The sequence below is a fragment of the Pseudogymnoascus destructans genome (genome assembly GCF_001641265.1).
Source record: "Pseudogymnoascus destructans isolate 20631-21 unplaced genomic scaffold scaffold_25, whole genome shotgun sequence".
Taxonomy (NCBI): domain Eukaryota; kingdom Fungi; phylum Ascomycota; class Leotiomycetes; order Thelebolales; family Thelebolaceae; genus Pseudogymnoascus; species Pseudogymnoascus destructans.
The window spans coordinates 13,484-28,168 of record NW_020167544.1 but is presented as its reverse complement, the minus strand read 5'-3'; the positions used below and the strand labels follow the sequence as shown (position 1 = coordinate 28,168).

Genomic DNA, 14,685 nt, shown 5'->3' with positions numbered 1-14,685 from the left:
ATCGATTCCTTCAATCTGTGATTGTAATCTTCTCTCCTAGTAGAGTATAGAAAGCTGCGATCCTAAATACCGAAGAGTATCAAAAGGGTACATATAGGTACTTCCACTTCCATATATATTTGTATGGCAATAGAAGTACCGTGATGTATCTTTTTGCACCCGCCACCACTTCCCCCCACCTGCCCTGCTCCGAAGCACTTGCTACTAGAAAAATCAATCAAAGGCCAGTATTCTACAGAGGGAACAAAGGGCTCTACATAACATGGGTGATTACAAAGGGAACGCTGTGGGGGGTATGGCCGGAAGGGGAGAATTACATACTATTTACTAGTAATTTCCCTTGTCGGGTCATAGCTGAACTGCCAAGTCTAGCATTGTAAAATGGGAAGCAAGCGGGTCCCTTATCTTCATCATCATTTACTATCATGTGTGTAATAATTAGTCATATAGGTCTTGGCAATATATTGCCATATTGTATTACAGTCATATGGCGTGAGGCCATATTGTATTGCCAAGGCCCATATTGCAATATATATTGCAATATACTGCCAAGACCAATATACTATTGGCAACACTGACTAAGTGTACTAAATTCTAAGTTAGGCAAATCATTAACAAGTAGGTCGTCCTCAATTTCCTTGACAATACTGTCTTGTTCAACCCTTTATGCCTTGCTAGGTAGCTCCTACTAACCCAGCTACCTAGCAAAACCACCCTAGCTACCCAGCAAACAGCTACCCCTAACCTTTGCCCTTGTTGTCACTAGTCTCATTTTCAATCTGTAAAACTGCTGACTAGATTTCTAAAGTACTCATTATGAGTGCGGCTAGTCTTGTAAGGGTTTAGGTAGGCAGTGTGCTAAGACCGTAGGTTGGAGCAAATAGTATAGTATTCAACAGACTAATCTCTGAGCCCCTACTAATAGGGGGCTCAGCTACCTTATCTACTCCTTCGGGGTTGGGCCCCCGCCGTCTCGGTTGCGAGTCGGGTCCGGGCGCCATCTTGCAGTCTTCCAGCCTAATAGCGGCATTAGTGTCATACTGACATTCGTTGCACTCAGTTTGCTATCAAACTCAAGAGCAAACTTGGAAATCTCCTCCTCAAACCTACAAGTCACCATACATATTTTGGCTTATCACACCAACAACAAGAGCAATACTACTCAACGATTGCTACAACCATCTATGATTCATTACACGTCATCGCTCCTTAGTTACTGGGCCGATATTACCACATAGCATATCTCTACAACCCTCTATGATTCATTACATGACATCACTCATACTACCACATGACATATCTCTACCAACTAGAGGCCTAGGAGCATGAACGATAGCTCTAAAAGCTCCTACGAACCTGTATGATTCATTACATGTCATCGCTCTTTAGTTACCCACAAGATTGGTTAAGTTATGACATAATTTGTCTATGACATAATTTGTCTATGACATAATTTGTCTATAGGGGTACTCTGACCTTGGACCTCCTTTTACTTCCTATAGGCTACGAACCTAAGAGATGGTTCTATGGGATTCTCTTACATCGACTACAGTTACCAAGCCTGGTAAGTCATGGAAAGTCTTGGAAAATGAGACAACTACACTCCTTTAGCATAAATAGGATTGCCCTTTCCTTAAGAAAGGGCAAGCAGACAATACAGTAAATCGACTATCACATACTTCCACGTCTTTTCCAAGCTTCCAAGCATTCATCTTGTTACTCCTTGTTTCTGAAAAGTCAGTGAGGTGTTAACCTCTGACTTACCCCTGAGTTCCCAGACTCAACATTTGTTGCAACTTGTCTGAACCACTTCACTACATCACATACCTGATTGCTGCATTGTGGAATAGTCTAAGCTACGACCCTTTGGCTCTGTTTTCAGTGTGTTGTCTTAGTAAATTCATCCCTTCCTTGGGTGGCTAGATTCTCACATCTGGTGCACCCACCATTACAATTAGGCTACAAGGCCTCCCTTAGCGGCCTTGGCATCCTACCCGTGACAAGTCTGGTGCATGACACTAACCATCATCCTCTTTAGAGACGTAGGCCTCCCCTCTACAATGGCAGCTTTAGAAGAAGCCAAACAGCCTTAACCAACTTCAAATAGTAGTAGGTGACCCTACCATCTACTAATGTCATCATCTTCTCTAACGGATCAGAACAACTGTAACGGGTGCCGCCGTTACAGTACATGTGGTATATAAAGTGTGTTATGCATATTCCGGGCGAGCCGGAATACTGTAGTCTTTTTGGCTCAGTGGGATATAGTGCGAGCGTAACCGTACATCATTACAATAACACTACGCTAGAAACAGGAAGGTAGGCTATGAGTACGCTATCTACTAGAACTAGCACCAAGTCGCTATAGGGCATGGGGCTGTTAACCTCCTCTCCTACATCTTTGATGCTAAGGCCATCAGGGCCTAGATAAGAGGGTAATGAAGTAGCAGACAAGCTAGCCGACCTTAGGGCTATAGCACTAGCACTGAATACCTCAACTCTAGCATCACAACCCACTGTTAGCAGAATTCGCTTAGTCTATAGGGAACTCTATATAGAAGCACAGCAGTCCTAGTGGACCTAACATAGTATCAAGCTCTCTACCTGGTACAAGAAATGGAACCTTAGCTACTAGGTGAAATCACCACTAGAGCTCGACCTCCCTAGAGGCACACTCTATAGGCTCCTCGCAATACGCTCGGTGTAAGGACACAGGGAATACGGCTCTCCGTAGGTGCATATGGGAGTGCGAGTCGGAGGTGATGCTGTATTCTATCCTATAGGTCTACTACGAAGGATACAAAAAAGATGAAGGTGTCACCCTGTATGGCTGTTCCCTTAAAATACCCGAAACCGCTCCGACTCAGCTAGCTCCCTGTTTGCCTAAGGCTTCCTTACGTTATGTGCCTAAGGCTGTCAGTCGCGACTGACCCGTAACGGCCCCGAGTCTCGATGGCGCCACGTGACGGCCGTAACTACCCCGAGTAAGGAGGCATCCTTACACTCGGCCTACGTGTCATGACACTCCTTCGATATTTGTGTCATGACCCTTCAATTCGCTTTAGTCTCTAGTAGTCATTCACTTCACCTGCTTCACTCACTTCACTCACTTCGCTTTACTTGCTGACCTAGATCAGCCCAAAATGACTACTGGCTTAGGCTCTCTTGTTATTGGCTCGCTTCACTAGGGCTCGCTTAGCTAGGGTTCGGTTAATTAGTGCCTTCGCTTATTTGGCACTAGGGATTTTTACTGTTATATAAGCACTTATTGCTCATATCTCTTATTGATCTTTAGCTAGCAAATTATACACTACTTGGCCTTCTGGCAATTCCTCCTGCTTCGACTTACTTTGCATTCCCTTACATTTGTTACGATATCAAGTGCGCCTTGCAGCTCGAGTGGGGGTTCAGGGGTGTGGGGAGCTTTCCGGGGTTGGAGCGAAGTTTTCAGTTGTGGAGTGAATTCTCAGAACTGGTCTCGCTAAAGAGAATTCACTCCACAATAGCTGTATATAGATCGAGCCACTGCTCGAGTGCTCCTCTTCTCTTGCCTTTCTTCTCTAGATTGAGTTTAATTCATAATACCCAACTGGCGCCCTATGCCTTGGTGAACCGTGACAACTTTGAGTCGAACCACTTGGCCAACCTGTTAGTCTCACCACTTGACCCCTGTGGTATAAAGTATATGCTTTGGAGCCTGAACTACTATACCTTGTCCTACTGCTTTGAGTATAGAAGTCTTCACATTATACTACGGATGCTTCTCCAGACTCGAAGGTCAGCCTCGGTTCGAACTGTCCTTACACTACGGCGACTTCTCTTAGTACCACACAAAATTTGCTCATAGGGACGCCTAACTCTGCTCCTATAGCCGCCAAAAGTCCCTAGACCACATCATGCACTCATGCACATGGGTTGCTAGTACCAAATGTACCAAATCAGCCAAAGCTGACTTGTCACAGTGGTTAGATCGAGTAATTAATTTATGAACATGTTATCAGACTCATTTTCAACCATTGATTGACCTAGCGCAACCGTAACACAGTATGGGCCGCGCACTAGCAACCTCCTTTGTAGGTTGTGAGGGTATGAGAATCTTTATAGAATAGAGAGAATTTTACTTTTAGAGAGTGGATATACAATGACGAACTTTCCATGGAATGGCTAAATCACTTTATTAAGCATACTCAAAGTACATAAACCTTTGAACTAAAGTTTTATTACTTGATTCTCATACAAGTCACCATTATCCTCCCTTTGCTATTCTTGTAGAGAAACACCATATCTACCCCTTTACATTTCCATCTCATCGTAACACACATTTTACAACCTCTTAATGTTAGAATTTTCTAACTGTATAAGCATTAGCACAAAGTTGCCATTTAAGCAGCAATATAGAAGTTTGATCTAAATATAATATCTCTTCATTTATGCGAGATCTTCCACAGATTAGAGCAGATCAGATACTTTCAAATCTCAAACTATCATTCATGCTTTTCAAAAGGCAGGAATGTAGCCTGATAATAGTGTAGTTTCTCTTGTGAAAATCCAGAAATACTCAAAGCCATTACAAGAGGATGAAACACAACCTTGCTACCTACGTTAAAGAATTCAGAGAAGCAACTTCAAGTATAGAAAGATAAGTTTACTCCATTGTTAAGTAGCCTGTCAAAATAGCAATTTAATACTTCATTGCAAGGGATAGAGGGAGTATTAGCAGATGCTTAAATATGAGAGTTTATTATTCTATACTATAAGGACAAGTTTAAGTTAGTCAAAATCGCAAAAGCAGAAGCCACCGTACACTTCAATTTGGGGGTGCTTTAATCATGCACATGCTAGGATTCATCAAAAGTCACAAAAGGAGGTTGACAAGCAAGAGAAGTAAGTTGCTAGAATAGCAAAGGCAGAAGCATCACAAGCAAAGGAGGCTTTACATCAATCTGGGATTAAAGCATGGAAAAGAGAGCAAGAGTGAAAGAAGGAGGTTGTACAGCTTCTTCAAGTAAAAGAGTTTATACCAATTAAGCTCTTGACTCCCATTCTTGATCTAGAGGCACAAGAAAAGGCATAAGCAACAGCAGAAGCAGAAGCACAAGCAGAAGCAGAAGGGGTAGTTGGGCAAATAGAGGTAGTAGATATGGTAGGAGATGATGGTTCTAATGAAAGTGGTGAGGAGAGTGTAGTTTTCACATTATAGAATAAATGAGAAGAAGTACCTTTCTATATAATTTTCTATGTGAAGATACCTACTTATTTTGCCCTAAGAGGGGACACTTGCTTCCTCTGACTATAAGCAAAGTGAATAGGCAGTCCTAATAATTATTAGTTGCTAGGATCAAGTTGATTATCTATACAAGGCTTTAAGCTAGTAGTTGATGATTAGGTATAGTTCTGAAATGCCACTATCGCTTCTTCTTACTTATACTCGCTATAGATATATGATGCATTTTGTATGCTAGTGACTGTGACTTGTTAAATGGCAGAAGGTCTCCTAGACTAATTGGGATTATTATCACTTGCATACAGTTGTGTTAAGCACAAATTTAGAGTTTGACGACTTAATTAAGTAAACTACAGGTGTGAAGCCATATATATACACCTAGCAGTATATATACTGTTACGATGGTCATAGAGGTCATGATGCCAGTCCAGGAAAAGTAATCTAGATTGAATCTAAAGAGAGAAGAAGAAGAAGAAGGAAGGAAGGTGAGGCTATTTCTCATAACATACAGTTGTCTGCTTAGCGGTTGTAACCTTGTGGCTAAGGCTACACCCGTAATCCCCATAACAACTGTAATAACCATAATAACTGTAACAACCATAACAACCGTAGCAACCGTAACAACTGTAACAAGCTGTGACAAGCTGTGTGTTAGGGTTCAATGGATAACGTGATAACCCTAGGCTCGAGCAACCACTTCTGTATTCGACAAACTAAACTCTACCCCCTATTCTAAGAGGGGGCAGCTACCTTATGTACCAGGCCCTGACCGAGTCGGAACCGACACGACCCTGGTCTACGTGGCCCCCCCTAATAGGGTGGCTATAGTAGCCTTACAATTAAGGCACTACCTATGTGGCCTCTCCTATAGGGCGCCCGTAGGCCTCGGCCCTAAGGCTCCTACGGATCGTAGGCGCCCCGGCACCGTAGTCCTCCAACCTTCCTTCCTATACCTGTGACACTGTGAGCTGTAATCGTAACACTACCCCCCCCTAGTAAGATTGATCTCCTGATCAAGAGTAAGATCATCGTGGCTTCTGCGGGTATTTTCGGTGGAAAGCTTGTGTGAGTTCAGGTGCATTGTTGAAGTTTGTAGCAGGATACCAAGTGTTGTCTAGTGGGTGGTTCTTCCATGCTGCCATATAGAACAGCTTCTTCCGTAGGAGTTTAGAATCTAGGATTTCTTCAACTTCCCATTCAAGTTCATCTTCTATAATGATTGGCAGGGGTGGTTCATGGTGCTGGCCTTGTAAAGCATCATCTGAGTCAAGTCGTAAGAGGTTGCTATGAAACACAGGGTGTATCCTCATGCTTGGTGGTAGCTGGAGTCGGTATGCAACATTCCCAATTCACTCAAGGATTTGAAATGGACCAACTTGCTTATGGTCAAGTTTCTTTGAGGGTCGTTGGGTTTTGATATTCCGAGTAGAAAGCCAGACTCGGTCTCCTATCTTATATCTTGGTGCTGGCTTCCTGTTTTGATTTGCAAAGTGCTCCATTCGGGTTTGTGAGAGGGCGATCTGGTCTTGTAGGAATTCCCAAACATCTTTCATGTTTTGAGCTATGTCCTTATGTTCTTGAAGGGCAGTTTGGAACATGCTATCCTCTATATCAAAGCTCATTCTTGGCTCGAAACCCTTGTTTGCAAAAAATGGGCTAACTTTTGTTGAGTCTGATGGAAGGGCATTTGCTGTGAATTCAGCCATGCAAAGTATTCAACCCAGTTGTCTTGGAGATAGTTGACGTAAGCCCGTAAATATCGCTTGAGTTCTGCATTAAACCTTTCAGTTTGCCCGTCCGTTTCTGGGTGGAAGGCTGTAGACAATTTGGTTGTAACTTTCCAAACTTTGCAGAGGATTTTCCACACTGCAGCTACAAACTGGGGCCCTCTGTCTGAGATGATGAAATTTAGTAAACCATGGTGTTTCCATACATGCTGGAGTAGTAACCTCGCTGTAGCTTCTGCTGTAGTGCCTTCTTTACCTGCAAAGCATGGGATAAAATGGCGCTCTTTTGTAAGTCGGCATGCTACTACAAGGATAGAATTGTTTCCTTCACATAATGGTAATCCTGTAATAAAATTGAGTGATATGTCCTTCCATGGTTGGCTTCCAATTGGGATTGGTTGTAGGAGTCCATTGTATGCGTCCCGGGTTGGTTTTGATCTCTTGCAGGTATGGCAATTCCTCACATATTGAGTGATAGTTTTGTCCATCCGGGGCCAGTAGTACTGTCTCTTAATGATTCTAATCAGCTTCCCAATTCCAGGGTGTCCCATTGCTGGTTGGTCGTGAACCTCATGAAGGAGTTTAACTCGGACGTCTTCTGGGATCCAAACTCAATTTTGGTAGAGTAGGAGTCCATTTCTCTCTTCACAATGTGCTAAGGCTATATTCGGGCTATCTCGCTCGTTGTTCTGTAGTCTTCAGATTGTATCCTTGCATAATTCATCCTGGAGCTGCGCAGCTTGAATCTGGTCATGGATGCTTTGATCTTGTGGTAGGATTGGTGAAAGTTGAGCATCTTGTGCCTGCCCTTGACTTTTGAGTTCTAGCTGCTGTGCGAGATCCGGATGGAGTCTCTCAAGGGGTAATAGGGTTTGAAGCTGTTGTTTTTGACAGTCATCTTCTTCATTCCCTTCTGGTCTATCTCCTGGTCTTCGAGTTAACGCATCTGCTTTTCCGTTCTGCTTGCCAGGTCGATATATGATTTAGAAATTGTATTGAGAGAGGAATTCTGCCCATCGAACTTGCCGCCTAGTAAGCTTTTTTGTGCTCATGAAATATTCAAGACTCTTGTGGTCTGACAAAACTTGTACTGGCATTGCTATGCCCTCAACTTCTGGTCTCCATGCTTCGAAGCATCTAATGATGGCCAGTAGCTCCTTGTCATAGATCTCGTAATTGCACTCAGCAGGTGTCATTTTCTTTGAGAAGAAGGCAATGGGGTGTAGTACTCCTTGGCCGTCCTTCTGTGATAGAACCCAGAGGATATATAGTCTGAGGGGTCTGCTTCTGCACTGATAGTGCAGTGCAGATCTCACACTGCACTATCAGTGTCGCACTGATAGTGTAAACAGTGCAGTCAGTGTAGTATTTCAGCCTCATTACGAGCCTTGGTAACTTGGGGAAAATCGCAATAGAATTACATGATGTCCAACTCTAGCTGTTCTATGCTACGATCCACATCCTCAGATCCAATTTTCTGAAGCGTCCAGGACTTGATACACTCGAGCGCCTGTACTGTGTCAGGCTTTAAAAGATCTTCAAAAATGTTTGCACTACTGTAATAAGTCTTCCAGAAGGCCAACATGTCCTTTTTAGCTTGATTAATCCAATCAGGCCATTGCTTTGTAAAGTACTGATCTGAGGATTAAGAACAATTGAAGCAATATAAGCCTCACTTGTCTCTGTCATATTGTAGTACTTGTTGAGCTTATTCCATGTGTCATTAGCCATAGATTTAATTGCATCTGAATATTTGCTTTCCGTTTTTGACTCTGTAATGTCTTCGAAAAGCTTAAGCTAAAAATCCATGGTCATAATAACCTTGCCAAGAGAGCCAAACGAGCCTTCTACATCAAGTGTAGTTTGTTCTAGGATCTTGAGAATCCCAAATACTTCTTCAAGATGAGACCACTCATCAGTAGTCAAAGTTTCATCCCAAAGCTCATCCTTGTGCTCTGAGCAAAACATCCGAATTGCAGGCTGAACACCAGGCCATAGAGCGCAGCCAATCATATGAGACCATGAGTTCCAACGAGTTGAGTTGTCCTGTTCAAGCCTTTTGCCTTGGCTATACTCTCTAAATTCAGCAATTCGTTGTGGCGACCGTTGTACAAAAACAACAATGTTGTGAAGCTTTCCAAGAGCCCCATTTGTGCGCCAATTGGATAGTTCAAGTGGTGTTGGATTAGGTGAGACGTGAGATTGATGATGTGACCCATACAACGAAGTCTATGGTGCTTGCTATCGTAATCAATTTGGTACTCGTTCTTGAGATCTAGATATGTAATTATATTTGATTTAATTGGTCTAATAATCTTAAATGAATGTACTTTGTAACAAATGCTTCATAAGGGTATCGTTATTTGAAGTGTTATCAAGCATTATATAGCCAAGCTTGTTAATAATATCAAACTCAACAAGAGCATTTGTCACATATGTTGCCTGGTTCTCACCAATATGTGGGCCTATAAGCTCATGGAAAACTAATACAGGGGCCTTTTGTTGATTGTATTGATCGAAGTAATGAGCAATAATGCCAATATAAGCAACGCCTTCCCCAGTCCAAATATCAATTGATAGATGGATTTTTTGCGTGATGATGGCAAGTTCGTCTTGAAGATCTGTACGTCGAGTTTGATATTGTTGAAGGAGCCAGTTTTTGACAGTATTTCGAGTAGGAAGGCAGCTTTCGACATGGCAATTTAGATACTTTAAAAGAGTCTTGAATTGAGGCGATTCAAACTTTTTGAAAGCAATTGAATCAACAGCAATCCACTCAATAAGAAGCTCTTTAAATACTGCTTAAGACGTAGAAGTATGTGCTAGTCCATTTACTGTATTGTCTGCTTGGCCATTTCTTAAGGAAAGGGCAATCCTATTTATGCTAAAGGAGTGTAGTTATCTCATTTTCCAAGACTTTCCATGACTAACAAGGCTTGGTAACTGTATTAGAAATCAAGCGCGACCCACAACTAGCTTGCTAATCATGTAGTGAATGTAAGAGAATCCCATAAAACCATCTCTTGGGTTCCTAGCCTATAGAAAGTAAAAGGAGGTCCAAGGTCAGAGTACCACTGTAACGGGTGCCGCCATTACAGTACATGTGGTATATCAAGAGTGTTACGTGTATTCCGGGCGAGCCGGAATACTGTAGTCTTTTTGGCTCAGTGGGATGTAGCGCGAGCGTAACCGTAGACAAATTATGTCATAACTTAACCGATCTTGTGGGTAACTAAGGAGCGATGATGTGTAATGAATCATAGAGGGTTGTAGAAGCTTCTAGAGCTATCGTTCATGTTCCTAGGCCTCTAGTTAGTAGAGATATGCCATGTGGTAGTATTGGCCCACCCCCTTAAGGAGGAGATTTTCTTAATAACTTGTTCCATGAGTGTCCAAATGATATGCTGTGATGTATGTAGCATAAACAGATGTAGTAGAAGAGTTTGCAGCAATCGTTGAGTAGTATTGCTCTTGTTGTTGGTGTGATAAGCCAAGATATGTATGGTGACTTGTAGGTTAGAAGGAGATTTCTAAGTTTGCTCTTGAGTTTGATAGCAAACTGAGTGCAACGAATGTCAGTATGACACTAAGCATTTGTGTGTGGATTATCGTTGCCTAAATGCAATGACGATTAAGAATCGACACCCTATACCCCTTATATCCAAGATCCTCACCTGGTAGGGACCCTGGCTGGTATACACGACTGTCACGGGTGTAGGAAGGAGGTCGGTAAGCCACGGCGCCGGGGCGCCTACGGGTCATGGAGACCTCAAAGGCCAAGGCCTCCACGCGCTTACCGAGGAGGCCACGTGGGGCGTAGGGGGCGACGCGCCTACGGGACGTAGGTGCCTTAGTCCTAAGGCACTTAATGGCCACCCTCTTACTAGGTGCCATGGAGGTCGGCGGCAGGTCGGGCCCGACCCATGGGCGGTTAAGCCAAAATAGTTATATAGAGTAGCTACCCCCTCTTATAGTAGGCGGTAGAGTTTAGCTTGTTGAATACAGGAGCGGTTGCTATAGCCTAGGACTATCACGTTATCTACCAGACCCTAACATTCTAAACTCTACCACCTAGAGGATAGCCCAGTAACCTAGGCTGGCACGAGGAGCTGAAATGGACGCCCCATTTGAAGGAGCTACAACTCGATCGCGCTCACAAAACCAGGACGCTACCCAAACCCTGCGAGCTGACCCCGAACTGCCCGGGCTATGGATGGACAGCCAGGTGACAGACAGCGAGGGTTGGAGGACCCCTAGAGATGAGAGCGGTAACGACGACAAGCCAGACCTCACCGACGTGCCCTCCGACGAGGAGGCCCCGTTACCTAGTACAGCCCAGTCGGCCGACCGGTCGGCCAAGCTGCACGCAGACCTGGAGGGATGCCTCGAGACGGGGCGCCGGGAGGTGGAGCTTGTTACGATATCAAGTGCGCCTTGCAGCTCGAGTGGGGGTTCAGGGGTGTGGGGAGCTTTCCGGGGTTGGAGCGAAGTTTTCAGTTGTGGAGTGAATTCTCAGAACTGGTCTCGCTAAAGAGAATTCACTCCACAATAGCTGTATATAGATCGAGCCACTGCTCGAGTGCTCCTCTTCTCTTTCCTTTCTTCTCTAGATTGAGTTTAATTCATAATACCCAACTGGCGCCCTATGCCTTGGTGAACCGTGACATAAAACTCAATCTCTCTTATACCTCTTTTCCTGCTCTTTGAGCTGAACCCTCTTCTGAAATCGAAATCGAAATCCACTCTTGGAAAATCCCAGAACCAGAAACCTTATCCGGAAGTTGATTCCAGGACGATCTCGAGGCAACCCCTCAAAGTTGGCTTTCGACAGTCAGCTCGACACACACACACCACCTTCGCAAGTCAGACCTTTTACAACGCTCCCTCGACAAGGATATAACTGTGAGGGAAGTGCGCTCCTCTGGAGTGGCTCCTACGGCCAACAACTGCACAATAGGGCCTTTGGCAATATGTGTCTGACTTGACGATATAAACCGAAATTGAAATAGCAACTCGCTATGGCTTATACTGCTGAAGAAAAAGCTGCAATGGCAGCTCGAAATGATCCAGAACAAGACCAGGAATCCCTGGCAGAAGGAGCATCAATTCCAAGCTCTGCAAACCAAACCAATGAACTTCATGATCCTAATTTCAAATCCGAAACCTTCCTTCATACTCTGGGCAAAACAGCTCAAGAGAGACATGAATCTATACTTGCAAATCGACATGAAAAGGCTGAATGGAATGTTGAAACCTTTGACGAATTCCAGAAACTATCTGTCGCCAACCAGAAAATGGCATGGACTTTGCACAAGAACATTCTTCGGGACTATTTGGTCCTAGCAGAGGACTCAAATTCGATACTGGCTGAAAAGGATGATGCCATTCTCCAGTTACAGGAACTGATCCAGAGCAACGAGCAACAAATCACAGTGCAACAAACAATTCAGAAATATCTTGAAAAGCAAACCCAACAAGCTCTGAAGAATGAACCAGGACACCACTCTCACAGTCGACTGTCAGCTCGGATTCCAGACCCTCCAATCCTCACAGATGGGATAGAGCCAGCATTTGAAGACTGGGTTGTGAAAATTCGCCTCAAGCCCGAAGCCAACATTGATCATTTTCCAACACAGACTTTACAAATCAGCTACATTCAGAGTCGACTGGGAGGACTGGCAGTTTGACATGTCAATCCAAGGCTTCGACCAAACTCTACAAACAAATTGCAGACAGCAGAAGAAATTCTCGAACTTTTGGAAAAAGTCTTCAGTGATCCCGATCGAAGGCACACAGCTCAAACTGAGTATCGAAAGCTGTATCAGAGAAACAACACCTTTGCAGTGTTCTGGGCTGAGTTCCAAAGGCTCACGACAGAGCTTGATTACTCTGAAGAAACTTTGCTGGATGACTTGCGCTTCAAAGTCAACCAACAGATGCAGAAAGCCTTAGTGGCTGAAGTTGGAGCTACTACACTTCACAAGTTTGCAAAGAAATGCATGCTCATCGACCAGAACATTCAGTGGATCAAGGAACAAGAAGACAAAAGGAACCCAAAGTCATTTTCGAACAACATGGGCCAAACTCAAAATCAGGGCCAGGCACTTCAAACTTCAATCCCTCAACCTACAATAGATTCGAACATGCAAAACAAGACGCAGAAGCTGTATCGACCACGGCATCAAGATCCAGCAAAAGAAATGCTCATGAAACTTGGGAAATGCTTTATATGCCGACAAAATGGACATCGAGCTCGAGACTGTCCCCAGAAGCTCAAAGCTCAAGTGAATGAGGTATCTACAGCTGAGTCTATCATCGATTCGGAAAACGAATAGCCTCTAGACAAGTCATCACTAGAGGCAGTGCAGCCAGAATTGCAGCTTCTTCCTCGAGATCCAGTTTTGATCCGGACACCCCTTTCTTAGCTACTTGTAGAATAGGAAAATACAAAGCTATTGTCCATGCATTGATCGATACTGGTGCCACAGGTGGAAACTTCATTAATGCTGTTGATGCAGAAAGAATATGTGAAATCGAAGGGATAGCCCCAGTCGAACTTGTGAAGCCAAAACAAGTTGAAGGATTCAATGGAGAGGCTGCCCCTGCTATCACACATGCTATATATCCTCGACTACAAGTGGGAGAGCATGTGGAAAGCCTATGTCCATTATTCATCACTTCGCTGGGAAAACATTCCATCATTCTCGGGAAAGCTTGGATGAAGCAACATGGAGTTGTTCTCGATATGATCAATGATCAAGTCCTCTTCACTGGAGATTATTGCAACCATTCTATACCAGATCGAGCCCTCGAAACAGAGCCTATATCTAAAAGTGAAAGACAAAGGCCAAAGAAGAAAGCCAAAGAAATGCCTCCTCCGGAACCTGCTCTGAAAGTGGAAAAACCAAAACCTTGCACCATAGCAATGATTGGCGCAGCACCATTTCGAATGCTCATGAAGCAAAGAGGAGCTCAAGTCTTTGCTATATCAATGAAGGACATAATCGAGCACAAGAACAAGACCAAAACTGAAGAAATTGACTCTCGACTGATCCTTCCGAAGGAATTTCATGAATTTTTGGATGTTTTTTCAAAAATGGCAGCAGACAAGCTACCTCCCCATCGACCTTCAGACCATCATATTGAACTCGAAGGTGATGCAAAGCTGGGATATGCACCACTCTGGAATATGTCAAAGGAAGAACTTGATTTGGTCGAAGAATATGTCTTCGAGCACTTGCCAAAAGGGTTCATTGAAGCAAGCAAAGCCCCATACTCTTCACCCATTATGTTTGTGAGAAAGCCAGGTGGTGGTCTTCGATTCTGTGTTGACTACAGGAAGCTAAATGCCATAACGAAAAAGGATCGATATCCCATACCACTCATTGATGAAACGCTGGCCCAAGTCATAGGAGCAAAATATCTCACCAAACTGGACATTCGACATGCCTTCAATCGAATTCGAATGCAGACAGAAGAAGATGAAGACCTCACTACATTTAGAACTCGATTTGGATCCTACAAATACAAGGTCATGCCCTTCGGACTCACAAATGGTCCAGCAACATTCCAGAGGTACATGAATGAAACCCTCATGGATTACCTCAACCAATTCGTCACCGCATACATGGATGACATTCTTATCTACAGTGCTACTCGAGCGGAGCATACAGAGCACATAAGGAAAGTCCTACAGAAGCTTCGAGAAGCTGGACTGCAAGCAGATATCTCAAA

General features: G+C 43.8%; 2 protein-coding genes across 2 annotated transcripts; one reads left to right on the top strand and one right to left on the bottom strand.

The window, feature by feature from the left end:
- Window positions 1–8,748: 8,748 nt before the first annotated feature.
- On the bottom strand, window positions 8,749–10,845 carry VC83_08105 (uncharacterized protein; the record flags this gene model as incomplete). The annotated part of the gene is made up of 2 exons (XM_024471666.1): window positions 8,749–9,026; window positions 10,626–10,845. 2 exons carry the CDS (start codon window positions 10,843–10,845, stop codon window positions 8,749–8,751), a joined length of 498 nt encoding a protein of 165 aa, XP_024320625.1.
- Window positions 10,846–11,065: 220 nt separating this feature from the next.
- On the top strand, window positions 11,066–11,482 carry VC83_08104 (uncharacterized protein; the record flags this gene model as incomplete). Its single annotated transcript, XM_024471665.1, has 1 exon — window positions 11,066–11,482. One exon carries the CDS (start codon window positions 11,066–11,068, stop codon window positions 11,480–11,482), a length of 417 nt encoding a protein of 138 aa, XP_024320624.1.
- Between the last annotated feature and the right edge of the window lie 3,203 nt (window positions 11,483–14,685).